At 44.3% G+C, this 27861-nt stretch overlaps 2 protein-coding genes across 3 annotated transcripts in view; one reads left to right on the top strand and one right to left on the bottom strand.

The window, feature by feature from the left end:
- The window catches only part of LOC140077158 (P2R1A-PPP2R2A-interacting phosphatase regulator 1-like), a 981687-nt gene that overhangs the window by 146280 nt on the left and 807546 nt on the right, over positions 1-27861 (top strand). The window lies entirely within an intron of this gene.
- Positions 9924-21142, bottom strand: PHF6 (PHD finger protein 6). The gene is made up of 10 exons (XM_072123862.1): positions 20996-21142; positions 18031-18204; positions 17760-17861; positions 16816-16949; positions 15895-15938; positions 14524-14693; positions 14192-14335; positions 11950-12054; positions 11531-11664; positions 9924-10494 (listed from the first exon to the last, which is right to left on the bottom strand). Exons 2-10 carry the CDS (start codon positions 18166-18168, stop codon positions 10365-10367), a joined length of 1101 nt encoding a protein of 366 aa, XP_071979963.1. The 5' UTR covers positions 18169-18204; positions 20996-21142; the 3' UTR covers positions 9924-10364.

Genomic DNA, 27861 nt, shown 5'->3' with positions numbered 1-27861 from the left:
CACAATTTTTACATGTAAATATGACATTAGTAAAAAAACATGTGAAGGCCCCTGAGATTGCTATCACACATTGGGGGGGGGGAGTCATTTATCTTATTTCCCCCTTCTCTGAACTCTTTTGTGCCTTTTGTGAGTTTATTTTTTGCACCTGATTTGTCTTTGTCAAATAAAGTTTTTTGTGCCTTATTAGGCGCAAATTGTTAAAAAGGCGCAATTATGTTGCGCAAATCACACCATTGCCTTTCCTAAGCATGGTCAGGACTGGCGCGTTATTGTGCAATTATTTGCACCCATATAGGCACAAATCAATGTTAAATAAGCCACAAACATCTGGAAGCAGGAGAAATACAAAGACAAATTAGGCGCAAACCAGGAAACTGGTACACGGCGAACTCCGGCGAACTGCTGGAAAAAGGAACAAAAAATTGTGCAAATACCCCAATGTGCTCAAGAAGTCACTTAAATACAACCAAAAAAGGCGCATCAGACTGAGATATGTGACCCCCATGGTGTGTACAATGCTGAAGGTTGGGGGCATTTAACCTCTTTGCGCAGCACAATGTACTATAATGTTGTGGTGCCGTGGGGGATATATTGTGACATCTCACACGTTGCGTTCTCTCCATACACTAACACCCGCCTCTAACTACCGTGTTTTGCTCGTGATTGGAGTTTATTTGCGGGGGAAATTACAACTTTTTGAATTTTTAAGATAAATCAGGTTCATCAGTGTAAAGCTCACTCCTTGCTAACTGTGCAAAATGGTTGTATAAGTCAATTTGGGTGCAATTATGTTAAAATGTTATGTAAAAAACGCAGAGTGTGAACTTGTCCTCAGGGAATGCTGGAATAGGCCTTGGTAGCTGTAAATTGTGCAGAGGCAATCCCCCCCTCCGGAATACCCCTCTCCATGTGAAAATAGCAGGTGCCAGATCTGGAGGAGGGAGCGCAGAGGGGGCCAGTGTAGGGTGCTGCCGAATACTGATCTCACTTTCAAGCAGAATGTGAATTTTCAGACAAATTTGACTTCACGTGCCTGATGTTTAGTCTCCAACTAAACCTATCTGGAGACGACAGAATCTCTGCTATCAGATAAAGAAGGGGAGTCCATTTTAGGGTGCTGTCACACAGTGTGTTCTTGGATCGGATTGAAAACGCAAGCGTTTTGTATATTAACCATGCGTTTTCAGTTCTTTTAAAAACGGACCAAGAACTCGCTGTGTGACCGTTATCAATTGTGCATGAGACTGCACGGACGCTTATAGTCAGTGATTTTCACAAGTGTGCCGCGACACATGGTCGGGTGTGCCGCGGGGAAAGTTCCCCAAACTATGGTGCCCCCTGTGTTTTGATTCCCGGCGATGCGCAGTCACGGATTCTTACAATGTAGGAGACGTGTACAATAACACATGCGCAAGCTTTGAACTTCGCACGACAAAATGACGTCACCGAGGCCGGCGCATCATCCTGAGAGCAGAGAGACTCTCGCATTTGCCCACCGCCAAGGTAATGCCCGCCAATAATGCTGACTATATGAGCTTTTGCCTGAGTATATGAACTGTTGGCAGAATACTCTGCTGGTACTTTTAGTACTCCAGCAGTATACTGCATATAACAATGAGAAATGTAAAATGAGAAATACTATAGTCATGAGGCTGGAGTACTATGCTGAGTATACGATCTGGCACTTGTACTCTGGCCTCATGGCCATAGTACTTCTCATTGTACCCCTTTATATTGCAGTATATGAGCCACAGAATAATCAGCACCATATACTAAAAACAGGGAGAAACTGAGAACTGTTGAGGAAGAGCTTCGTGTGTGTCTTTCCACCATTCCTGCCAGGATATCCCTTTTGTGTTTATCGAAACAGGCCCAGGTTTCACACTGAGTAAAATAAATTTAGAATCTATATTATTAACTATATGACTGTTTTAGTGTCATTTTGTGCTGTTTTGGTTGGTGGTGTGCCCCAGGATTTTCTAAGTATAAAAAGTGTGCCGCAGCTCAAAAAAGGTTGAAAATCACTCGTCTAGAACTGGAGCAGATTTGGAGTTCGGTGTAAAGTTGTGGTCATATGAACCTGTTCCCCTAGTGCCTGACCTCAGGGAAGCCCTGGGTGCAGGAGATAAGTAGGAATTATCTCTGTGACTCAACTCTAGGAACTGATGGGGAAAAAATAAACACTAAAACCTGGACTTTGAAACGGGTCAATGATTAATGTCCATTCTAAACACGTTGTCCGGAGATAGCGATGTGCACATCATGCAGGATTACTGCAGCTGGAAGTGTTATAGGTGTGGAAGTGAATGTGAGCAGGATGTAATAGGAGAGGCTGAGATGTACACGTTTCTATGGTTTAGGCCTCATGCACACTCCTGTATTTGAGGACAGGGTGATAGCTAAAGAAAATGTGTCATACTGTGAATGAGTCCAGCGGCCCCGACACAAGTTATAGAGTGCGGCCGCTCATAAGAACATCATCTCACCCGCTGATGTCCACCTGTGTACTGTAATATGGGCCACACACTTTCTCATTTGCCTCTTTGCACGCAGGGATCCTTTATATGGACAGCAGGAGTTCAGGGCAGAGATACTTTGTGTTTAGGGAATATGATGTAGGCCACCCACAACCAGGAGCCATGTCTCCTCCTACTTACCCAGCTGCACCCCCACTTCTCCAAGCCTCCTCCTTACACAGCTGCACCCCCACTTCTCCAAAACTCTTCCTTACCCAACTGCACCCCCACTTCTCCAAGTCTCCTCCTTACCCAGCTGCACCCCCACTTCTCCAAGCCTCCTCCTTACCCAGCTGCACCCCCACTTCTCCAAGATTCTCCTTACCCAACTGCATCCTCACTTCTCCAAGCCTCCTCACTTTTCCAAGCCTCCTCCTTACCCAACTGCATCCTCACTTTTCCAAGCCTTCTCCTTACCCAGCTGCACCCCCACTTCTCCAAGCCTTCTCCTTACCCAGCTGCACCCCCACTTCTCCAAGCCTCCTCCTTACCCAGCTGCACCCCCACTTCTCCAAGACTCCTCCTTATCCAGCCAGCAGTCCCACCAACACCTTGTCTTTCCCCTCACGTAACTTGTACCCTAAGGATTGCTACACACCCAGGTCCCCCTCAAAACATAGCAGAACCCCAAGGGTCTTCTCCTAGAGCAGTGATGGCGAACCATTTAGTGACCGAGTGCCCATAATTCAAACCAGACCCACTTATTTATTGCAAAGTGCCAACACAGCAATTCTAGCATCAGGGGTCCTCTGAGGAAGCACCCCGCTCTCATGGCCTGAGCATTTAGGTATACAGCTTTCTTATCTGTACATGGTTTTGTGCTGATCCTTGAATTGTGTGTCCATCCATTATTGTGTTTCACCCCTCTTTTTGTTGTTATCCTGCATTTGTATGGACTTGTCAAAAGATTTGATTAGCTCACCATTTATATTTATTTCTGTACATTGTTGTATACTATATTGTGGCCAGTAGGGGGAGCTGGAGTTCCGGGAACAGTGCACATTATCATGTGTCAAGCACTTTCCCAAGGATGTCATTCATTTGTGACTTTGTTCACAATTTTTAAAGGTTTTTAAGCTTGTTTTGTGGTGTATTTTTCTATTAATAAAGATATTATTTGCTTGATCTATTTTTCATGCCTCTGTTCTTTTTGTGGCTTTTGCGGTGCGTGTGGCACCAGCCTATGGAAAAGGAAAGGGGTGATTGCATGATCACATAATATACAAGTTGTTCCCTCAACCCTCCAGTCCAATCTGTAATTAAACTACATTGTGGATCAAGAGGATTCTGTAGATGTGAGATCTTTCCTGTATTCATGGTTTTTGGGTGAATTCTTAGCACAGCAAGCCTAAGGAAACTGGTCTAAGTGAGAGGAAAATGTGGGCCCCATCAGTGATCATGAATGGAGAAGTAGGTTGGAAATAGTTCTAGCATGGTCTCACAATTCTTCATAATTTACAGTCTACAAAACACCAGCGATGCTATACACAGATATGGTACAAGATCTGATTCTACTTGCCCCAGATGTAAGCAGAACAATGCGCACATGCTTCTTATGATGTGGGAGTGCGGGAAAATGGAGGGTTATAAGAGGGGAATTTTTAATGTTACATCGGGTATTTCATATCTGTTTAGATGCCAACCCGAGGATCTGCTTTTTGGGCATACTGTCGGAGCACATACAGGACGATCACACAGCTTTGGGTATTTAGAGGCCACTTTATTAAGCTTGTAAGGAAATTGTTTGTTTCATTGGCACGCTTCACCTAATCCCACTACGGGGGAACACAAAGAGAGGATGAACAATATTATACATTTAGAATATGGCGTATACCTTAAGCGAAGGGCAAATTCGAGGCAATCTGAGGTCTGTGGTTGGACTGTCCGGAGATGCCCTCTGGAGCACTACTGCAAATCCGACAATAACTGTCCTATCTTCTGCCAGAACAAATATGTGAGCTACTTAGAGTAGGTGGTGCCATGTATGGTAATTCCCTTATTGCTTTGTAGTCACATTTCTGTTGGGGGATGGTGGTGCTGTGCCGGTCTAGTTTGGGTTTTGTTGTACGTTTATAAAATCTTGCCAGGCACATTCTGGTGTATTGTCTACCATGCATACGTGTTTATAGGTCTTCATAATAAATTCAATTAAAATGACACAAAAGTTGGGCCACCCGATTGGGTGACAAGGTGGCACCCCACTCCTACATCTATTTCAAACCCTGCAGGTCCAATTACCTTCACCACGACTTACACTATATCTGGCCATAGAATAAAACTTGTCAGAGTTCTATTTTTTTTTTTTTTTTACTCTTAAGAGCCAATGTTCCCAATAAACAGTACAAAACAGGAGTAAATATGTTGTAATATTTTAATTAAAAAAAGTAATTACCATCAGTGTTAATAAATGGATGCTGTACAGTAGACAATCGGTTGCACTATAGTTGTACACTTCTCCCTTCGCTGTAGGAAAAACACGACAATCTACCATCATATCTACAAGTACCCAGAGCTTCAGCCACCCCTAGTAAAGCTTACATGAGAAAGTCGTAGCTAAAGCCCCACGGCAGAAGTGAAATAAATGCATGTAAATGTTACATACCACTATAAATAAGCCTTCATGCCTAGTACAACTACACTTACCTACATACACGTAATACATAGCGATACATAGTACTACACAGTATCTTGTCACTATCAGTAGATGCTTGTCAAGAATATACAAATACAGGTATTTACATGGTAAGGCACTTTTCAAAGGACATGACATAACAAGAGCACACGTTATACTATACAGCGGAGGTTCTCCTGATCCGTCCATGATAAGACAGCAATATGAGGATCAATAGCAAACATGCACGTGCCCCTATACTGTGGCCGCTCTCCGGTAGACTACACGCTTACATTAAAGGGCAACTCTGCAGCTCTAGAGTGCAGAAAGGGCGATGTAATATAGAGAATATTCCTCATTGCTGTATATTCTTTTCTCTTGGAGACCAACCAGTGACCCAACACGATGGGTAAATATGAGGAGGAATACTTATGGAAGAAAACTGGAGTGTATTATGTCTTTAAAGGGGGTTTCCTATGAGGAAACCCTGTGGATATGGAGATGACTATCATATTGCTGGAACCCTGCCTCCTACTGATCACAAGAAGAGAAGTCATTATAAACTGGGTGATTATCTATGATGCCGCCCCTTTGCAATGAATGGAGCAGCACTATCACCACCGATGTGGACACTGGACGCAGTGGTAGAATAGGCGATACATCTTGTCTATAGGACACCCCATTTAAGGAGCTCACCTTTGTCCAAAATAATCTTTACACGTATTTAGAAGAAAAACAAAAAAACACAACTTGAATACAGTTTGCACCTAAAATCAAGTCACAAATTATTAGTAAATTAATTTTCCAATACATTGCTAGAGGTTGGAGAGAGATTTGGCTAACAGTTCCAAATAATCTACACAGACATGGAATGAAAAAAGATTAACTAGGTAGAAGTCACCACTAGGGGGAGCTTATTGAGCACAGTTACTAACTCAATGGGGAACACGTATCGTTGCATTTCTGCTGAGTTGTCTGCCGTCGGCACATGTTCTTTATGTATCTCAGTCTAAGATACACAGGATATATATGAAATAATCTTTATTTATATAGCGCCAAATTCTGCAGCGCTTTACAAATCATAGGGGACATCTACAAATATTATACTACATTACAGAGTACAAATAGTTATATAGCTCAATAGGAGGGAGATATTTATTTTTGTGGTGCAAGTTTCTTTGCGACTTTTTAGGAGTATGTATTGAAGTAAGCATGGGTCAGTTGTACTTTTATTTACGTCTGAAAAGCATCTCAATTTGCTCAAAAATAGGGGGGTGAAGAAGCTGCAAATCAAAAGAAAACATATGTCTTGTAAAGTTACATTGGGAACATTGCAAACTTCGCAAGACCCTAGCAGATATGGAGGAAAAGCTAAAAATATGGAAAAAAATCCCAAAAAGAAGAAACTTAAAAAAAAAATAAAAATAAAAAAATAAAAGTCAAAGTAAAGATACATGTCCCCCAATGTATCATAGTACAACATAGCCTTTATCCAGTAGTAACTAGATTTAATTTATTATTATTATTATTTTTTTTTTAAATAAACTAGGTCTATGAAGAAAATTTAGAGTTTTGGATCAGGAGGCTATAGGAGAGGGTATTGCACTAAACAATAAAACAAAACAATAAAAAAAAACAAAAAAAAAAAAAACAAACCACCATCTCTTAAGACTGGAAGTTGCTTGGCACAAAGGAGAGTAATGGACCACCGTGTGTGGATCTATGCCGTGGTACACCATTAACATTAGCCACTACAACCAAAAATTGAAAGAAGGGTTAGGTCTAACCGAGGTTTGGGTGGGGGTGTGGATGCCATTAAAGCTGGCCATACATGCAAGATAAAGGGATTGACCACTTTCCTCATGTTTTTGTAGTGTGTGATCACGATACTTTATTAGGCAATTTACCAATATACTTCTATTAAAAGTTCTGCTTTATGGATATGTAAAGTGAAGCCTCTCAGCATAGAGATGAATGGAGCCAAGTTGCAATACGGACAAACCAGGGTCAGATGTGGCATTTTTATAGAAAGAAGAAAGCAGACATGTTTTCAAACTCCAGACAATCCCTTTAAGCTACTGCCAAAATATTTTAGATACCAACCTCATTACACAGTTTTGGGATACAGTAACGCTGCCTACAATCAACCTGCGGCAGGAAGGGCTTTCATTACAACCCAAACCTTTCCACAAACCTTTCCAATCCTTTCTCCAAGAACTTGCTATGTTTTTCACATGTCATCATTTACTTGGTCAATAAAACATTAACTTAAAGACAACGCGTCATGCAAAATAACCCCCCTAATCTAAATATATTTTCATAAACTGCCATTAGAGAGCATTGCCTCTATCCCTTCATTGTCCCTCTACATGCCTGTAAACCTAAGCAATGAGGTCCTAAAGCTGTATGCAAATGACCTGTGAAATGTCCAATGAGTCATTAGCATATTCAAGCTGTCCGGCTTATTCATGAGTGGGAGGTACAGCCACACCCCCAGTGCTTGATTGACAGCCTGTATAATGGTGTGAGGTATAATGGTGTAATGGCTCCTCCACGTGCTTCCTGGTGCTGGCGCCCCCTGCAGCGTGTGTGCGGGCGTAAGATACAACAGCTCCAGGCAGCCATGTTATAGCAGAACATGTCAGGTACATGTGTAGCTGATGTCTGTGTCACACATGTGTATTAGGAGGATGCAGCATGTCAGCAGATAAAGCACAGACACTAGCAATGCTTTACTATACATTACACACAGACCTGAGCAGGTGGAGGGGAGGGGAGGGGTAACAGGAGTGACATCACTGCCTCTGACCATGTGACCAGTCTGATTTACATAAAGAAAATATGATTTTATAATAATTCATGTATGAATTGACTAGATAAAGGCTGGGATGGATCCTTGTGAGCTGCTCCAACAGGTAGAGGCGACACAGACCTGATGACAGGTGTCCTTTAATGGAGATACTATGGACTTGTCAGAGCTCTACACATAGTCACATCCATTGTACAATTAGACAAGGTTTCCTAGTTGCATGTACATAAAGCTCCATCATAAACCAAGGTTAGAAAGCAGGGACACACACACGGGAAAGAGATATAAGCAGCCAGAACCTGGAGAAACAACCAGATTATGAGAGATTTGTTATTACGGTCACGTGCTGAACAGCGACCCGCGCACTCACTAAAGATCTGCCCCATACACCTGCGGGAAGACGTGTATAGGTCGCCACAAACTGCATTCATAAGTATAGTATATGGTTATAAAGATCACTGTTACACTGTGTGAGCCTCCGCGTTTTCACAGACCTATTCACTTCAGTGGGTGAATCCCTGCATTAAAACGGGTCCGTTAGACTGATCCGCAAAATAATTGTGTGCACACTGTTCTTTATGGAGCAGAAAGCCACCAACACGTATACTAGGAACTAAAGGTGTTCATCACCTTTCAAAAAACTTTGCAATAGCACATAACGTTTACTGCTATTTATGGCCAAATGACTTGCATTCTGCAGTTCCCCCCCATCTGTAGTTTGACCAATTCTTAGATGTCCCCAGGCGGGTGGAGAGCAGCTGCTAGGTCTCCCCATACACTACATGCAAAATGCTCATCTAACCAACGGCAGGATCATATAGGACATTATTCACATCAGTGCTTAGAAAGCAGTGTAAGAGCACCCCATTAAGCTCCATCTGCCGCAGACCTTCTCTCTTCTCACTTTGACCCCCTCCTCTCAATATAAAACGATTGAAAGGGGAATCCATTGAGTTTTACTGTAGTAAGATGAATTTAGGGTCAATCTGGCCAGAATGCAAGGGGGGGGGGGGGGGGGGGGTTGAAGTAAAAAAAAAAACAAAACCAAAACAGAACGCATTCGGTTTACCTGATCAACCATCGCAATTTTTTTTTCTTTTTTTTATATATATTCACTTGTATTCTAGATTATACAAAGTCCACTTCTGCTTATGAAACAAGGAAGCGCCCTGGATAGTACACAAGAACAGGGCCATACCTTATGTCAGAGCCCTGGAGGGACATTTATCAGGTCACATGTGCCCACCGGGTGGTCCTTAGCGTGTGCTTACTAATCCCTGTCATATACTAACCCTTGTGGTCTTGATCAAAGCCTGCAGTCCAGATGTGACAATACTCTCCATAAATTAAATCTACCACCAGGATGAAGGATGGTAAACCAAGCACACTGTCATACTGGTGTGTGCCCCCCTCTGGCAGGATTCACTTTTCTTATGCCCTTTTATTATTTTTAAAGCCTTTTTTAATTTAAAAACAAGTGAAGCCGAGGTGCTCCAGGCTTTATTAACACATATGGAGCCCAGAGCCCCACAGGCTCATATGAAAAATTCTAAAATAATTTTTTGTAATAACCAGGGAATAAGCATCTAAAAGAAGAGCAGATCCTACCAGAGGGAGCACACATTATGTCAGTGTGCTTGGTTTACAATCCTTCTTCCTGGTGGTAGATGTCGTTTAAGTTAAATCTGGAGCGTTCACAGCACGTGCGCAAAATATCAGTGACATCGCTGTAATAGGGGGAGGAACAGACAGACAGACCCTCAAACTAGATAGTTTACTCTGATTAATCCAAGGATTGTCAGCAAACAGCACACAAACAGCCCTAAGTTCTGATAATACATCATGTTTTTATGCTGGGAAATAGACATGTACAATATTGCTGTACCAAACAATAAAATATTGCCACTTTTCATGGCCGTTCCTTATATAAAATGTCTTTACTTTTTGATCACTTGAACGCCAAAAGGACTGTGATTGTTGGGGAAAAAAAAAAAAAAAAAAAAAAAATTCTAAAAAGGAGTACAAAAAGAAAAACCATTTGCTACCACATGGGAAGCAAAACACCTTGCAATCCACCTCTAGGGTTTCTTCCCGAGTCCAGGAATCCCTTGATAAACGCCATTTTAAAAGCAACTAAAAAAAAAAAAAAAAAAAAAGCACGAAGTCGGTGCAAAGGAAATAAACACCCACAATGTCTTCAGTGAGGACAAGACTCCAGAATATCATCAGCCACGTGAAGTTCTGATACTTGGAAAATGCTTGATGGGAAGAAGAAAAATAATAAAATGCACCCCTCCCCTTAAGATTTGTTTACAATCTTCGCTATGATGCAACTTGTAAAATTGTCCAGCATTTCCCCCCGTGACACACGTGAGGTGCGCTGCCATGCTTCTGGCACATTCCCTGGAGTTTAGTCGCTTGGCTCTTAATTTCCATTGACCTGCGGGGGATTGTTATTGCCGTGTACATCGGCCGTGTTTCCTTTGCTCCGGCTCTCACGTTCTTCATCTTCTTCGTCTCTTTCGTCGTTCCCACTGTGATTTTTACAATACAGCCTGAGGAGCAAGAGAACAGAAAGATTATATTTTTAAGAAACCCTTCTCCTTATCTGGCAATCTCCAAATCCATGAAGGTTGGCTCATTTTGGCAGGGGAAGCACAAGTCTACATTTCCATCTGATCAAATGAAGTGTAACAAAAAGTCTACCAGATTGGGATTCAGTATAGGAGATCTCCCTATCCCTTCTATGCGATGGTAGTTACCCAACTTAAAGCGAACCCGTCAGCAGGGATGTGATGTTTAGCTGGTGACAGGTTCTAATAGCCTCTACTATGCAGATTTGAAAAATGCCTGTCAGCATTCTGAATCATTTCAGTACATTATAAAAGTCTATTAAACATTACCTGGCTCCCTGCCTGCAGCATGTGTCTCCTCATGCATTCTTCCTCTTCTCCTCCCCATCCCCCTCCCCTGCCTGCTCAATACACATAAAAGAAGACTGACAGACACCAGCTGCTACAACTTCCCACCCCCTCCCACTGCTGGCAGGGAGCCAGGTAAATGTAAAATAAACTATATAACTTGCCGAAATGATTCAGTATGTCAACAAAGGCATTTTTAAAATCAGCATAGAAAAGGCTAGTAGAAACAAAAAACGACATTCCTGATGACTTTAAATGAATTTCTCTGCTATAAAGTGAATACACTATATGGCTGACAGGTGGATATGCTGCCGTGGGAACCTCTTTGTGACAAACAGAAGGCACCCAACAAAAATGAAAGAGAATTGGGATACAGTCAAGAGAAGATGTAAGCAGCTCACATTGTCAGCACAAAGCATCTCAAAGGAATCATGAAGTGTCTGCTTAGAGAGTCCGTGCCCACACTCTGGAATCTTACACTGACCATCACTGAGTGATAGGAGCTAAAGCGGAGTAAAACTAAAAAGTAAGGGGTTAAAATGATCTTCATTGTGTAAACATCCCTAGAGGATTAAAATATGAGAACCTTCTTTCATGGGAAGTCCCTTTAAAAGCGAAGGCACTGGAACCTTCATGAACACTACATCTGCCATAAAACAATAAGACTTACTTGTAAATTCCTCGTGACATGTTCTCAATGTATTTAGCTTTATCCTCTACACCACAATGATAATGATAGGTTTTCACACAGGCCTTGATTTCACATCCAATGGTGGCACCTAGAAGGCCACATAATGTACACTTCTGTAGGGAACAAACAGAAAAAGGAAGGATACAAGGCGATTACTGGATATAAAGTCTGAAAGAAAATTAATACAATAAAAAACAGTAGAAATAAGTAGAAAGTAGCGCAAAGAAAACACGAAACCCATGCAATTACCGCTTACTGTCAAAAACTGTAGCAATTCCAAGTGTGGCCCAGATTTACACATTGTCACCCGCCTAGTGGTACATGTATCACACCCACTTCACCCGATATGTAACACTGTTATAGATGCCAAATAAAAGAAAAAAAACTCAGATATTTACCATGCGTTTGCCGCGTTTCATTTCTTGTATCACAGTTTTTATGTCAAAATCTCCTACTTCGGCCCTTGAGGTTGTCGTCAGCTGCACTGTACCAGAGGAGAAAAGCTAGGGAACAACAAAAATCATGTCAGTGGCCTGTGAGGATCCTTGGAGAAGATGCAGAACCTGTGAGGCCCACAGCAAACACATAAGAGTTTAACAATGTCTGTAACTTTCTCTATAGGTTTTCCATGCAATTACCTCCAGGCTTTATTGGTTATCAAGTTTATTCAAGAAGAGCAATAGAAAAGGTTTAGATTGTAAACCCGGGGAGTCATTAAAGACAACTCAAGCACTAAGTATAGAGAGGACTGGTCACCCACATCAACAGGTCTGGTCTCTGCGGTGGCTTCAAGTCATGAGGTCTCAGTGATAATGGTCTCATGTGGATGGGATTTTTTGTAATTTATAACACTTTTTTAAATTTTCAAATAAACTCAAAATGAACGTTATTAATGAATTCCCCATTTGGTTTCGGTCGTTTTGATATATAATATGTATAGTCTCTGGCAAACAGGGCAACTATGCTTTTTGTAGTGTAGCGGGGGGATTTTTTTTTTTTATAATGTTGGGAATAGTGGTTGTATTTTATTAATATTTCTCGTCTGTGTTTTTACTTTATATGTTCCCATGAGGTCATAAAAGACTCCTGGGGGACAATTTTTTTTTTTTTTTTTTACTTTTATAAGTTTTCCCCAGTAACCGAGGCATCTATAAGAGCCTCAGTTACAGGGGAAATGACCACCTGTCTGGGGATTCTGATCAGAGTTGTACTGGGTCTATTTAGACCCAGTGGTCTGCTCCTCTATGCATTGTGTTCTTTCAGCGCAATGCTGTGAGGAGCGGAGAAGCGGTACAAACTGCATCTCCCTTCTCACTAGGGTCTTTGTGTTCTGTCACCCTGAGACCGGGTCCTGCTCCCTTGCTAGTAGAAAGCTGCGTCTGCTCAAGTCTAAAGTCAGCAGAAAGGAATTAATTGGTATCCCCTATCCACCAATAAAAGTTGGTACGACCCCTTTAATGCTATGGCACATAACAAAAGCATAGTGGTGTTCCTCCTGACTTCTTGGGTCCCCAGCGATCATTAAAAGAAATTTTTTGTACATTAGCCCAATAGGGTCACCCATACTGCGTTCATGGCTTTGGACTTGTAATTGAGGTGTAGAGTGTTCAATACAAAATGCACCCGACCCCTCTGTAAACACCACTGTCATGTCACTGCTTGGAAGGACTTGGGATGTGCATACAGTGCTGAGTGAGTAACAGGACTCACAGCTCAGATGTCTGGTCAATGTCTTATATGTTCCCAACTCTTAATATATGAAATAACATATTCTCTTAAAGGGATTATCTGACCATTTGTAACTTGTCTCCAATGAAGAAAGCAGGAAAAGTTCTCACTACTTGTGCACTTGACCCAATTCTGTTGCATCATATCCCCAACCTCACCACTGTGCTCACCCCAGCCCAAACTCATATCTTTAACCTTCCTGTATCCACTGGCACACCCATCCTAAAGGAGCTCTGGACCCATTTACCCCAATAAACACGATTTCACTAGTTCCATCTGCTTCACAACTACTGGAACAACACATCCATCTAGAACTATCCTCTTACCTTTCATCCAACTTGCTCCTTGACAAATTCCAATCTGGTGTTCGACCCAATCACTCCACTGAGACTGCCCTGACCAAAGTCTCCAGTGACTTTAGTGAGCCAAGGCAAAACATCACTACTCTCCGTCTTGATCTGCCCTCTGGTCAGCAGGGTCAAAGACATTCTCTCCTGCTGCAGATGCCATGTTCTCTTGGCATTACTGACTTGGGCCTCTCCTGGATCTCCTCATAGCGCTCCACCTGCTGCCAGGCTAAATACTACATCTCTTTTCCCCCTGTGCCAGTCTCTCCAAAGGTTCCCCATTGCACAGTGAATTCAATTTAAAATACTAACCATGACTTACAAAGCCATCCATAACCTGTCCCCTCCATATACCTCTAAACTAAATCAGCCAATACCATCCCAAATATAATCTTCATTCCTCACAGGACCTCTCCAGTGAATCTCCCATACAAAGGAACTCTCTACCAATATGTGTCACTGTCTCCCACAGTTTAGAGAACCCATCCTTCTGTATCTCTTTTCAAAAGAAAGCACAAACCACGTACTGGGGACAGATTGTAAAAATCAAAGTACAACTACACACCATGCACTTGTAGTGAGCGGCTGCTTTTTTTGCATTAAATAGGTGAAGCTTTCCCCGTGTTTCATTTTCTTCATCTCCAGCGTGACAAAAACCACACTTCGGTCTGCTGTCACTGGGACTGCTTCTGTGCGGTGACCTGTCTCTCTGCAGAAAGATGAGAAGTAAATTACTGCTCCTCAGTTACTTTTCATACGTATTTACTGCAATAAAGTACTGCAACTATCCCCATTATAGGCCACTAATAAGTGATCAGTGAGGTACAACAAGGCACTCCGGGACCCATACCACTGTTGCACAGCAGTACGATCACCCCATTGTGCCCCTGCCCTTACACTGGAGCTGCTTTCGGTCTCCTCTGTGCAGTGTGAAGATGGAAGCCTGCTCTCCTCAGACTGGCCTCTGGAATTTGAAATCCTTGACTTGCCACGGGAACCTCTTCCCCTGCCACGACTACGAGGCGACGGACTTAAGTCTTGGTGGCCAAACTCTTCTTCCAGTTCATCTACAGAATGAATAATAGGTTTAATTGTCAATGGGCATAAGCATTTAAGAGCATGTACAAATATCACTATAAATGCACCGCCGTGATCACATAGAAATGGTTACAAGATGCAAAGCTGCCATCTAGAGGAAGAGGTGAATAGGGTACTGTCAAATGTGGAGCACACAATGATTCAGGATGACTCGTTGGGTAAGGTTAAGAGGATTGTTTATTACTGGTCTCGGAACACAACGCGTTTCGGAGTATTAGGAACTCCTTTTTCAAGTGATAAGAGACTGTCGCGCGAGGGGTGAGGCGTTTATTGCGGCGGCTATCTGGAGGAAGAGGCTCAGCACTGGGAACATTGCTTTCCAGCTCTTGGACTATAGCTAATTGGTCACTCTGAAGCAACCAATTTCTTTTTTTAATCAGCAAATACTACCACTACAAATAATTAACAGAATACAAAACAAAAATTTTTGCCCTTTACAACCTCTTACATTCCAGCTCGTGCTTTTTCTAAGGCTATTTTAAAATTGGCAGTATTTTGGGTGGCAATTTCAATACTTTTCCAAAATTTTGTAGAATCATCTGTAAATCAAATTAATCACAAAAGGTATAAAAACCAGCATCTTATTGGATTAAAACATATGACCTACACAAGGATAGGAAATGTGGCTGACTACAGTGTTAAACGTTTCCAGACCCAAACGATCTAGCCATATTGCACTGCTGATTCATCATGGTTATATGGAAGGAGATAGCCGGTTACTGTAATTTGTCACCTTTAATAGGCCCATGGGGGGGGTGGGGGTGGGGGGGGAAGATTTATCATGGCTTCTACGCCAGGAATTGTGATTATTTCCCCGCCTACACCAACTCCATGCCAAGTGAGTATGGATAGGGGGAGCGGTCGGCGATGTAACGGGCTGTAGTACGATTGATGTCCCCCATAGACGGTAAATGAAGTAGAACAAGTCCTGCCCTATTCAAGACAATACATAGATCCATCGAGTTCCCAGTGGTCAACCGACCATTGATCAGACACCTCCACCTGTACTGTATATAGGCTTAAATATTGCATTTAGACTCAAGAGGGGAGATTTATCAGAAGCGTCTGAGAGCATAGCTCTGATTGGTTGCCATGAGCATCAGCAACAGTTTTGCTCACTTATGATAATCTCCACCATGGAAATTTATTTGTGTCAAGAAGAATATTTACCTTCCGAGTTGTGCATCTGTTCTTTGTGTTTTCGGCAATAAATCCTAAACAAGAAAACCAAAAAAAAGTTTATAGTCCCAATCCCCAATGGGGTGGAGGGGAGACATTGTTTGTGTTAGTATCAGTCTGGACGGTTGGTGTCGGCGTTACAGTATGGTCTGTTTAATGCATGATTTAAGATATCTGCCTAAATCTGCTATTTAAACACAGAAGATACTGATTTGGAGAAAAACATTGTACCAGGATAAATAGAACATAAAGAATCAAGATCTGCCATGAATAAGGATAGGTTTATTTCAAAGCACATTGGCTGGAGTTGATTCACTATGTTCTTTGCATATTCATAACTATGTTTTTATCCGAATCTAATTAAAGCATGAAAAGTTTTTTATCCATTTCCTTGGTGGATGTGATCTTTTGGAGCTGGACTGCATCTTTTCCTTAATATGTACCGCAACTCCCCTGATCATACCAGAGCATTAGATACAGAAGGTGGACCACTAAGCTTTCTTAGGATATATAAACTTTGGTAGTAAAATACTGAAACTATTGGAACAGCACATATTGGAATATCTGATCAGTAAGGCGCCAATAAGTCTCTCCGCAAACCAATCCACTGTTTCATCAATGCAAAACACAGCCCCAGGACTATTCACTTCAATGAGGTCACCCAGCATTGTCCAGCCACTACAATGTACAATTCCATGCACTTATGTTACTGCGGGCTGAACAGTGAAGGGTGTCTGCATCTCAACAATCAGATATTGGAGGTCTCTACTGAAAAGAGTCATCAATATAAATTAGCGTTTAAGGTCTGTTTCAATGGTAAATTCTTTTGGATATATCTGAGTATTCGCCATTGAAGAAGCCTTCACTACATGATCATTGACTAGAAGTACATTTGGGAACAATAGTACTCACAGGTATATTCCTTGTGATGGGTTTTCCTGTATCTGGGCTTTATCGTGCAGCGCACAGTGATAGTGATAGGTCCTGCGACATGTCTTCACCTCACACCCAATGGTTGCACCAGGACAGTGACACAAAGTGCACATCTATGAAGACAACCAGAAAGAAAGACATTTGAGAATATTTATCCACTAAAACCAATTCTCACGTTACTGTACCTAAGTAATCAATTCCAGCTGAATATGTTTTTATTTATGATTGAGAACTTTATATACATATTTCTAGACTCCCTAGGGTACTTTAACCCTAGGGAGTCTGATCACTTATTCTATATACTGCAACACAACAGCATTGAAGTAGATTGTAAATTGACTGGATCTGTAAAAGAGCCTGACGACCACTTTACAGATCTTGCTATGACATCCACAAAACCCTGCAGTAGGGTCCTGGCTGTCAAAATAACCAGATACAAGATGGTGGCACCCTCATTGCCTTTGATGGCAACACTTAAGGGGTTAACACCCGCATTAATAATAATAATTCTTTATTTATATAGTGTACACAGATTACGCAGCGCTGCACAAAGCATGTCAAATTGGTCCCTGTCCCCATGGGGCTCACAATCTAAACAACCTACCAGTATGTTTTGGAGTGTGGGAGGAAACAAGAGGACTCGGAGGAAACCCACACAAACACGGAGAGAACATACAAACTCTTGGCAGATGTTGACCTGGGTGGATTAGAACCAAGGACCCCAGTGCATCTGTTCCAGCAACGATCAGGGTGTTAGTTGCATGATGCAGTTAACACCTTCAGTGTACGTAGCGGCTTCCTTACCAGACATGTGACATACAGTTACGTCACATGTTGTTAAGTTAATATCCACAACAATATGCTTTTTAGTGTCTACAACAAAATGTAAAAACAAAAAAAAAAACCCACACTTAACCACATACCAGTTTTTTGCCCCTTCTCAATTCCTTCTGTATGTCTTCTATTGAAAACCCACCAAGGTTTTCACTGTCAGATTGTGAAGATATAAGAGCAGAAGAAAAAAGCTACAGGAAAAAATGAAAAAGATGGTGAGTTAATATATTTATTATATATCAACAAAATACTTCAGAAGAAATATAACAGAAGATAAAGTCTACGAATACACAGAAGATCTATGATCCGCAGATATTTTATAGAACATACAATTGTTTTCCCTCAAGATCTAATACCAACCAAACATCTGTGATGTGCTGCCACCTTCTGGTTACTGGACACCAGCAGCTGCCCACATTCTTTTTCTCGGTTTGATCTGCAGAATCCACATTTACGTTGCCGCAATGATCCTTTTTTCTGTCCGGAAGAGCCCGACATGTTCTTCTGCACGCTCTAGGACAAGTTCACAAAACGCTGGAGGGAAAGCCAAAAACACAAAGCTAAAAAATACAGGATTGTCCCATGAATTCAATGCTGGATTAAGTTACCTGGAAACATGGCCTCCAAGATCTGCAGGATTGCCCCTAGCCCACTTTGAGAACAGTTCAGTCAAATCTTAGCTCCCCTATATGATACCAACAACAGCTGGGTATATAGAGAACTGCAGATGCTGCTGGGCCATGGGGGTGCTAGGCTCAATGCTGGACACAATGTGGGAGAGAAGAACCGGCAAATATCAGGGGAACATTACCTATAAATATATAGCTCTAAACTATTCTGTGGCTGCAGCAGGTGATGAATACATCTTACTATCAGGAGGAAGAGAACCACGGAGATTACCCACATAGCAAAGGTCAGAAACACGACTAGGCCACTGTTCACATCTGCAAAGTGAATGCAGTTTACGATGGAAGCCGCAGCGCTGTGCCAGGCACTAAACATACATACCGTTTATAAAATGATAGCTGAGCTCTGATTGGTTGCTATGAGTAACTAGAACGTTTTTGCTCTCAGACACTTCTCATAAATCTCCCCCATATACATGAGATATCGAATTGATGGGAATCCAACTACTGTTACTCCCAATGGTGTTGAAATTAACATTGTTAATTTTAGTCCTCATCAAGACTGACATTGAACGGGAAATACAGTATCATTACAGTGCAGAGTTAAAGGGGCAGGACTGATATTGTTTGTGCCGTTAAACGGGATTTGCCAATTTATTTTCTGTATTAATTCCTCTCTGCTTTCTAGATTTGCTGGCTGCCATTATATAGGAAGCTTCATTGTTTACTTCCAGTTATAAACATGTCATGTGATGTCACACAGGTTCACAGCTTCGTTATATTACAGAGTCATCAGAGATGTGTTATCAGGCCGTACACCTGTAACACGTCACATGACCGGGGATGTAACAGGCCGTGCACCTGCGTGCCATCACATGACCGGGGATGTAACAGGCCGTGCACCTGCGTGCCATCACATGACCGGGGATGTAACAGGCCGTGCACCTGCGTGCCATCACATGACCGGGGATGTAACAGGCCGTGCACCTGCGTGCCATCACATGACCGGGGATGTAACAGGCCGTGCACCTGCGTGCCATCACATGACCGGGGATGTAACAGGCCGTGCACCTGCGTGCCATCACATGACCGGGGATGTAACAGGCCGTGCACCTGCGTGCCATCACATGACCGGGGATGTAACAGGCCGTGCACCTGCGTGCCATCACATGACCGGGGATGTAACAGGCCGTGCACCTGCGTGCCATCACATGACCGGGGATGTAACAGGCCGTGCACCTGCGTGCCATCACATGACCGGGGATGTAACAGGCCGTGCACCTGCGTGCCATCACATGACCGGGGATGTAACAGGCCGTGCACCTGCGTGCCATCACATGACCGGGGATGTAACAGGCCGTGCACCTGCGTGACATCACATGACCAGGAATATAACGAGCTGTGCACCTGCGTGGAATCACATGACCGGGGATGTAACAGGCCGTGCACCTGCGTGACATCACATGACCTGGGAGTGTAACAGGCCGTGCACCTGCGTGGCATCACATGACCGGGGATGTAACAGGCCGTGCACCTGCGTGGCATCACATGACCGGGGATGTAACAGGCCGTGCACCTGCGTGGCATCACATGACCGGGGATGTAACAGGCAAATCCTGTAGACACATGGAGCTTTAAACTGGTTATACATTTACATCAAGTCACGTGAATAAACCAAACACATACATGTGCTCAGCTACTGATTAGCAGTAGTTCGGTCAGTAGGTTGTAGAACAGGCAATGCCATGAGGGGGTCTGGTAAATGTGTAAACATCTCCGTTCTGGTGCATGGAGGAGAGCAGATAGGTCACAGGGCCCCCTACTACTATGCATCATCTGGAGACATATCAGTCTTTATCTAGGAGAATCCCTTCAATAACTATGGCAGTTTCACGGCAAAACTAGATGTCAGCCCTTGCTGTATTGATGACTTGTGGCCACTACATGAGGCCCAGGAGCTTGTGGCTAGTGCTGTTTGGGTTGCACAGCTGGTAGATGTGAGCTCAGTGGTCCCCCTCTATCCATCAGACAAGATGACCTCTCCTGAGGCAGCCTTCACAATGCCCTTTGCGTTGTATCGTCACACACACAGCCTGAGATGAGAGATGCAAAGGCACTTTCACAGGAGTCTGCATGCTACATTTTGAAACACAACACAAATGTCACATGTGAACGAGGCCCGAAGAGAGGTCAGAGGTCAATTCTCGGGCACTGCTCCCCTATTGAAATAATATGGGTCCAATTGCTGCTAGTCTGGCCCTAGTGATCACAAGAACAGGGGTCCGCATGTCCCCTCATGTGTATATGGGGTGTGTCACCTCTTCACACTTGTGTCACCCACAGCAGCAGATAGAGCAGAGATCAGCTGACTGCAGAGACCAAAAATGCTACCACTGTTACCTAGCAACAGACACAGGACTCTGTAGGTGACTACTCTGGAGCTCTGCAGGCAGTGGTGCACCCAGGCCTCCCTGTACATCCCAGGTGTCACTCCCCCGGCTCCCCATCACGTGACCTGTCACCTGCAGGCTCCCATTCATCCCTCTGACGTCCTGCAGCGCCGCAGCGTCCTCTCTCACTGCCCACAATGCGATCCGGCGGGAGTCCCCGGCTGCCGGGCCCTCCCCGCGGCTCCACAGGAGGAGGAGGCCCCGGACACTGCGGCACTGACACCCGGCTCTGCCCGCGCCCGCACTCACCCGCTGCGCCCGCCAGCACTGGCACTGATTCCACCAACAGCTCCGTAATCTCCACTGTTTGTTTCCTTTCATTCGGAGACGCACTACGTGGTGACGTCACGTCAGCGGCGGGAAGAGCCGTCACACGCCCCCCTGTACGCACAGCGCGCATTAACCCCTGGCTGGCCTCGGGCGGGACGTGATTCATGGCACAGTCACTGGGATGTGTTACCTGAGTCACCGCCGCATCACACACTATGGCGGGAAGTGCCCGGAACAACCCACTCAGTACTGCGCGGAATGTACCAACCAGTGGCCTAACTGGGAATGAGTGTGCCCCATAGATAACCTTCCTCAACCACAGCACCTCCCCCCCACCCTCTGCCTATTTTAAACATGTACAAAGGTTTTTTTTTATTGTAATTATACTGCTAACATGTCCTGCACCGGCCTCCCCTCATTAATAAAATCTCTGACAGTGACCTCCCCTCATTAATAACATGTCCAACAGCAGCCTCCCCTTACTAATAACATGTCCAGCAGCCGCCTCCCCTCACTAATAACATGTCCAGCAGCCGCCTCCCCTCACTAATAACATGTCCAGCAGCCGCCTCCCCTCACTAATAACATGTCCAGCAGCAGCCTCCCCTCACTAATAACATGTCCAGCAGCGACCTCCCCAACCTAATAACATGTCCAGCAGCCGCTTCCCCTCACTAATAACATGTCCAGCACAGGCCTCCCCAAATTAATAAAAACTCAGGCAGCGGCTTCCCCTCACTAGTAACATGTATGACAGCGGCCTGCCCTCACTAATAACATGTCCAGTAGCAGCCTCCCCTCATTAATAATATGTCCAGCAGTGGCCTCCCCTCACTAAACACGTGGAGCAGCGGCCTTTCCTCACTAATAACATGTTGAGCAGCGGCCTTTCCTCACTAATAACATGTTGAGCAGCGGCCTCCCATCACTAATAACATGTCCAGCAGTGGCCTCCCCTCATTAATAACATGTCCAGCATCGGCCTCCCCTCACTAATAACATGTCCAGCAGCGGCCTCCCCTCACTAATAACATGTCCAGCAGCGGCCTCCCCTCACTAATAACATGTCCGGCAGCGGCCTCCCCTCACTAATAACATGTCCAGCAGTGACCTCCCCTCACTAATAACATGTCCAACAGTGACCTCCACTCACTAATAACATGTTGAGCAGCAGCCTCTCCTCCCTAATAACATGTCGAGCAGCGGCCTCTCCTCACTAATAACATGTCCAGCAGCGGCCTCCCCTCACTAATAACATGTCCAGCAGCGGCATTCCCTTACTGATAACATGTCCACCAGCAGCCCCCCTTACTAATAACATGAACATGTCCAGCAGAAAACTCTCCTCACTAATAACATGTCCAGCAGTGACCTCCCCTCACTAATAACATGTTGAGCAGCAGCCTCTCCACCTTAATAACATGTCTAGCAACAGCCTCCCCTCACTAATAACATGTCCAGCAGCAGCCCCCCTCACTAATAACATGAACATGTCCAGCAGTTTCCTTTCATTCGGAGACACACTACGTGGTGACGTTACGTCAGCGGCGGGAAGAGCCATCACACACCCCCCTGTACGCACAGCGGGCATTAACCCCTGGCTGGCTGTGGTCAGGACGTGATTCATGGATCAGTCACTGGGATGTGTGTCATTACCTGAGTCACCGCCGCATCACGCACAGTAACACACACTATGGCGGGAAGTGCCCGGAACAACCCACTCAGTACTGTGCGGTGATTAACACTTAGTGGAAATCTACCATCCAGTGGCCTAACTAGGAATGAGTGTGCCCCATAGAAAACCTTCCCCAACCACAGCACCTCCCCCCACTTCTGCATATTTTAAACATGTACAAAGGTTTTTTTCATTGTAATTATACTGCTTTAAAATAAATTACAACAAGGAGTTAGGAATGATACACCAAACACCCAAAAAGGTCTCCCCTCACTAATAACATGTCCTGCACCGGCCTCCCCTCATTAATAAAATCTCTGACAGTGACCTCCCCTCACTAATAACATGTCCAAAGCAGCCTCCCCTTACTAATAACATGTCCAGCAGCCGCCTCCCCTCACTAATAACATGTCCAGCAGCAGCCTCCCCTCACTAGTAACATGTCCAGCAGCAGCCTCCCCTCACTAATAACATGTCCAGCAGCAGCCTCCCCTAACTAATAACATGTCCAGCATAGACCTCCCCTCATTAATAAAAACTCAGGCAGCGGCTTCCCCTCACTAGTAACATGTCTGGCAGCAGCCTGCCCTCACTAATAACATGTCCAGCAGCAGCCTCCCCTCATTAATAACATGTCCAGAAGTGGCCTCCCCTCACTAAACATGTTGAGCAGTAGCCTCTCCTCACTAATAACATGTCGAGCAGCGGCTTCTCCGCACTAATAACATGTCCAGCAGCGGCCTTCCATCACTAATAACAAGTCCAGCAGTGGCCTTCCCTCATTAATAACATGTCCAGCAGCGGCCTCCCCTCACTAATAACATGTCCAATAGTGACCTCCCCTCACTAATAACATGTTGAGCAGCAGCCTCTCTTCACTAATAACATGTCAAGAAGCGGCCTCTCCTCACTAATAACATGTCCAGCAGCGGCCTCCCCTCACTGATAACATGTCCAGCAGCGGCCTCCCCTAACTAATAACATGTCCAGCAGCGGCCTTCCCTCGCTAACAACATGTCCACCAGCAGCCCCCCTTACTAATAACATGAACATGTCCAGCAGAAAACTGTCCTCACTAATAACATGTCCAGCAGTGACCTCCCCTCACTAATAATATGTTGAGCAGCAGCCTCTCCACATTAATAACATGTCTAGCAACAGCCTCCCCTCACTAATAACATGTCCAGCAGCAGCCCCCCTCACTAATAACATGAACATGTCCAGCAGTGGCCTCCCTTCACTAATAACATGAACATGTCCCAGCAGAAACCTCCCATCACTAATAACATGTCCAGCAGCAGCTTCCCTCACTTTTAACATGTCCCAGCAGTTGCCTCTCCTCACTAATAACATGTCCAGCAGCAGCCCCCCTCACTAATAATATGAACATGTCCAGCAGCAGCCACCCTCACTAATAACATGAACATGTCCAGCAGAAACCTCCACTCACCAATAACATGCCCAGCAGTGACCTCCCCTCACTAATAACATGTCCAGCAGTGACCTCCCCTCACCAATAACATGCCCAGCAGTGACCTCCACTCACTAATAACATGTCCAGAAGTGGCCTCCCCTCACTAATAACATGTCCAGCAGTGACCCCCCCCTTACTAATAACATGTCCATCTGTGACCCCCCCTTACTAATAACATGTCCAGCAGTGACCCCCCCTTACTGATAACATGTCCAGCAGTGACCCCCCTCACTAATAACATGTCCAGCAGCAGCCCCCCTCACTAATAATATGAACATGTCCAGCAGCAGCCACCCTCACTAATAACATGAACATGTCCAGCAGAAACCTCCCCTCACCAATAACATGCCCAGCAGTGACCTCCCCTCACTAATAACATGTCCAGCAGTGACCTCCCCTCACTAATAACATGTCCAGCAGTGACCTCCCTTCACTAATAACATGTCCAGAAGTGGCCTCCCCTCACTAATAACATGTCCAGAAGTGGCCTCCCCTCACTAATAACATGTCCAGCAGTGACCCCCCCTTACTAATAACATGTCCATCTGTGACCCCCCCTTACTAATAACATGTCCAGCAGTGACCCCCCCTTACTGATAACATGTCCAGCAGTGACCCCCCCTTACTAATAACATGTCCAGCAGCAACCTCCCCTCACTAATAACATGTCCAGCAGCGGCCTTCCTTTACTAATAACATGTCCAGCAGCAGCCTCCCCTCATTAATAACATTTCCAGTAGCGGCCTCCCCTCACTAATAACATGTCCAGCAGCGGTCCCCCCTCACTAATAACATGTCCAGCAGCAGCCTACCCTCACTAATATCATGTCCAGCAGCGGCCTCCGTTAAAAATAATAAACATAGAAACTAACCCTGTAAAGATACAGGCATATATACATATGAATTATATTCACCTACAACTGGTTCCAGCATTGGTCTCCTATAGATAGCAGGCAATACAGTTTACACAGAGTGCCTGCTATCTATATAGGGTACACACTTACCTGTAGAATGTCTTCATTCCCTATCTTCATGATGGGGGCTCCTCCAGCGTCTCCAGGCTTCACCAGGCATCGAAGTTGTAGTGCCGTCGGGTCGAGTGACATCAGGTGACGTTGAGAGACCAGGCGGATAAGATGGTGGGTGGACTGCAGAAGGCCTTGTAAGACCTGGGGCAGGGACAGCGGCAGAGGATGGCCAGCACGGGGGGTTGTGGCTGGGAGGATGGGCTTGAAAGCGGTGGGTGCGTGCTTGCCTCTTGCGGGATGATTTGGTTGCTTTCCGAGCATACAGGTGGCAGGCAGCTTTGCGATATAGTTAAGCAGTATGATTCGGCCATGCACCGCAGGCCCCTATGGCTCAGGGACCCGGCTGTAGTTAAGTTGTTGCTACCATCAATATCAAGCATGATAAACCAGGGGCCCTTCCTCATAGATCCAGGCACCACGACTGTGGTAATCCTTTTAGAAGTATACAAATACGTTTCCAAGGTGTTAAATGGAAAACAATGCCTCCTTTTGCTACCTTGAAAGGCAGCCCCCTTAACATCTACCATGACTTTCAAGAAGCCCAAATGTGGGATTAAATCTAAACCAGTATATCTATTCCAGAAGGAACAGATTCCCAACGGTAGACAGCACTGTTTCGACCTGGTTGGGTGTATTCAGTACAGCATAGGGAACTGGTTTAGCTGTGTGAGTGGCTTTTGACTATAATTAGAAGGTAAGAATTCCATAGATGCTACACTTGCCTTTCAAGGTAGCAAAAAGAGGCATTGTTTTCCATAAAACACCCTGGAAAACATATTTGTATACTTCCCAGAATGCCATAGTGGAGTATCTGTGGCTTTAAGTATCCACATACCTATACTCTCCATAAGAACTCTTACCTTCTGACCGTAATCTTCTTATATTCCGGACACATACGGTACTCTATAAGTACTTAATGTATATGGTAATAGTGTAAATTATATTGGCAGGATGAAGGATTGTAAACCAAGCCCACTGACATACTGGTGTGTGCCCCCTCTGGTAGGATACACTTTTCTTTAAGCTTTTTATGCCCTAGTTTTTAAGAATAAAAGGTTTTTAGATTATGCAAATAAGCCTTAGGGCTCCAGGTGACATTAACACCTATGCCTCAGTATCATTTGCATAATTTTTAAAGCTTTTTTTTTTTTGGGGGGGGGGGGTGAAAACTAGATCATAAAAAGCTTAGTGAAAAGCAGATCCTGCCAGATGGGGCACTCATCAGGATATCAATGTGCTTGTTTTACAATCCTTCATCCTGGTGGTAGATGTCCGTTAAATATTTTCTATCTCACACTTTATTTATGTAACAGATGCAGTAATCCTGTGACTGGAACCCATCACGGACGCTTTTAGACTGCCTTATTCTCTAATATAGTTTTTTATGTGTATATAAATGAATTATGTTACTCCTATCTGTAAAGCCTGACAAAGGTCCATGTTTTGGAAAGAAACGCATTGCCTGTTTGTAATAAAGAACTCGTTAACCCTTCACGTGGATTTGGTGAAGTCAATTCCTTAAGAGCGCCACCCAAACCTTCCATCTCTCATCTACGGAGGAAATCGGTTACATTTATCTTGTGCTCTTTGGAACGTCTTGCCAGTGCGCTGAGCAACCCGGAACTAAACTGACATGCCGAATTCAGTTTATTCAGCTTTCGGGCCGTTCCAACTAGCACATGCTGGCTGGACACATCAACCCATATGTGTGTAAGCAGCCTTAATACAGCGCCTCAGCAACCATGTCTTCTCTTCACTGGAGCTTCTGCGTCAGGCCTGCAACATGCCTAGCACATACAATACTAGCAATACTTTATCTTTCACCACACTGTCAATGGTCGTAAAAGTATCAATCTTTTGAAGGCAACCACAAGGATGATGTGGCCCTCTAGAAAATTTTGTATGATACCCCTGGGTTAGATTGAAATCAAACTAACTACCCCAGAATGAGTGCAGTGACACCAATTAAATGATGTGAAGGGGTGTAAGGTCCTCCCGTGTGGTTCTGTTTGCTGCATGTGCTCTTCTTGTTATATATACTTTCATACAGAATCCTCTTTGTGATCTGATCTTTCTGGAGACTTGGATGCTTCCCCCTCTCTTTATAACTTTCTCTACCTCCTTGGAATCATCTCCTAGCAGAAAGAAAGACATGACCAGAAGCCGTGCGCTGCTGGATCTTTCTCATAAACAGCAGGAAAGCTTTATAACAGAGTTACAGTCTCTTCCAGTAATGAATTATAATATAGGCGGTAGCCCGTGGCCAAAGTTTTCTAGGGGGCCCATGGCCACCCAAACCCCCCACCAAAATTTTATACTGAGAAGGACCATCACCCATGAAATCCTCAATACACATGGACTAGAAGATATAGGGCAGTGATGGCAAACCTTTAACTATGAACAAACCCACTTTAAATGCAAAGTGCCGACATGGCAATTTAAGCATTAACCGTTGCTACCTGCTTTGTCACTGCTTTCAATTGCATCTGTGTACTGGGGACACCAATACAGTTTAAAGAAAGAGGAGAAATTCAGATTATCTTTGTAGCTTCCTTCCAGGGGCCCCTGAACAGGAAGAATTGTGGAGCCCAGAGCAGGAGCTCCAATAATAATTGCCTGCACCTCCTTGCTCCCCCTGTAATCCCAGGCAGCTAAGGATGTGTAGCTT

The sequence above is a fragment of the Engystomops pustulosus genome, chromosome 9, assembly GCF_040894005.1.
Source record: "Engystomops pustulosus chromosome 9, aEngPut4.maternal, whole genome shotgun sequence".
In the NCBI taxonomy this organism is placed as follows: domain Eukaryota; kingdom Metazoa; phylum Chordata; class Amphibia; order Anura; family Leptodactylidae; genus Engystomops; species Engystomops pustulosus.
Note: the sequence above shows the minus strand (reverse complement) of the source record. Positions and strands in the feature narration are given on the sequence as shown.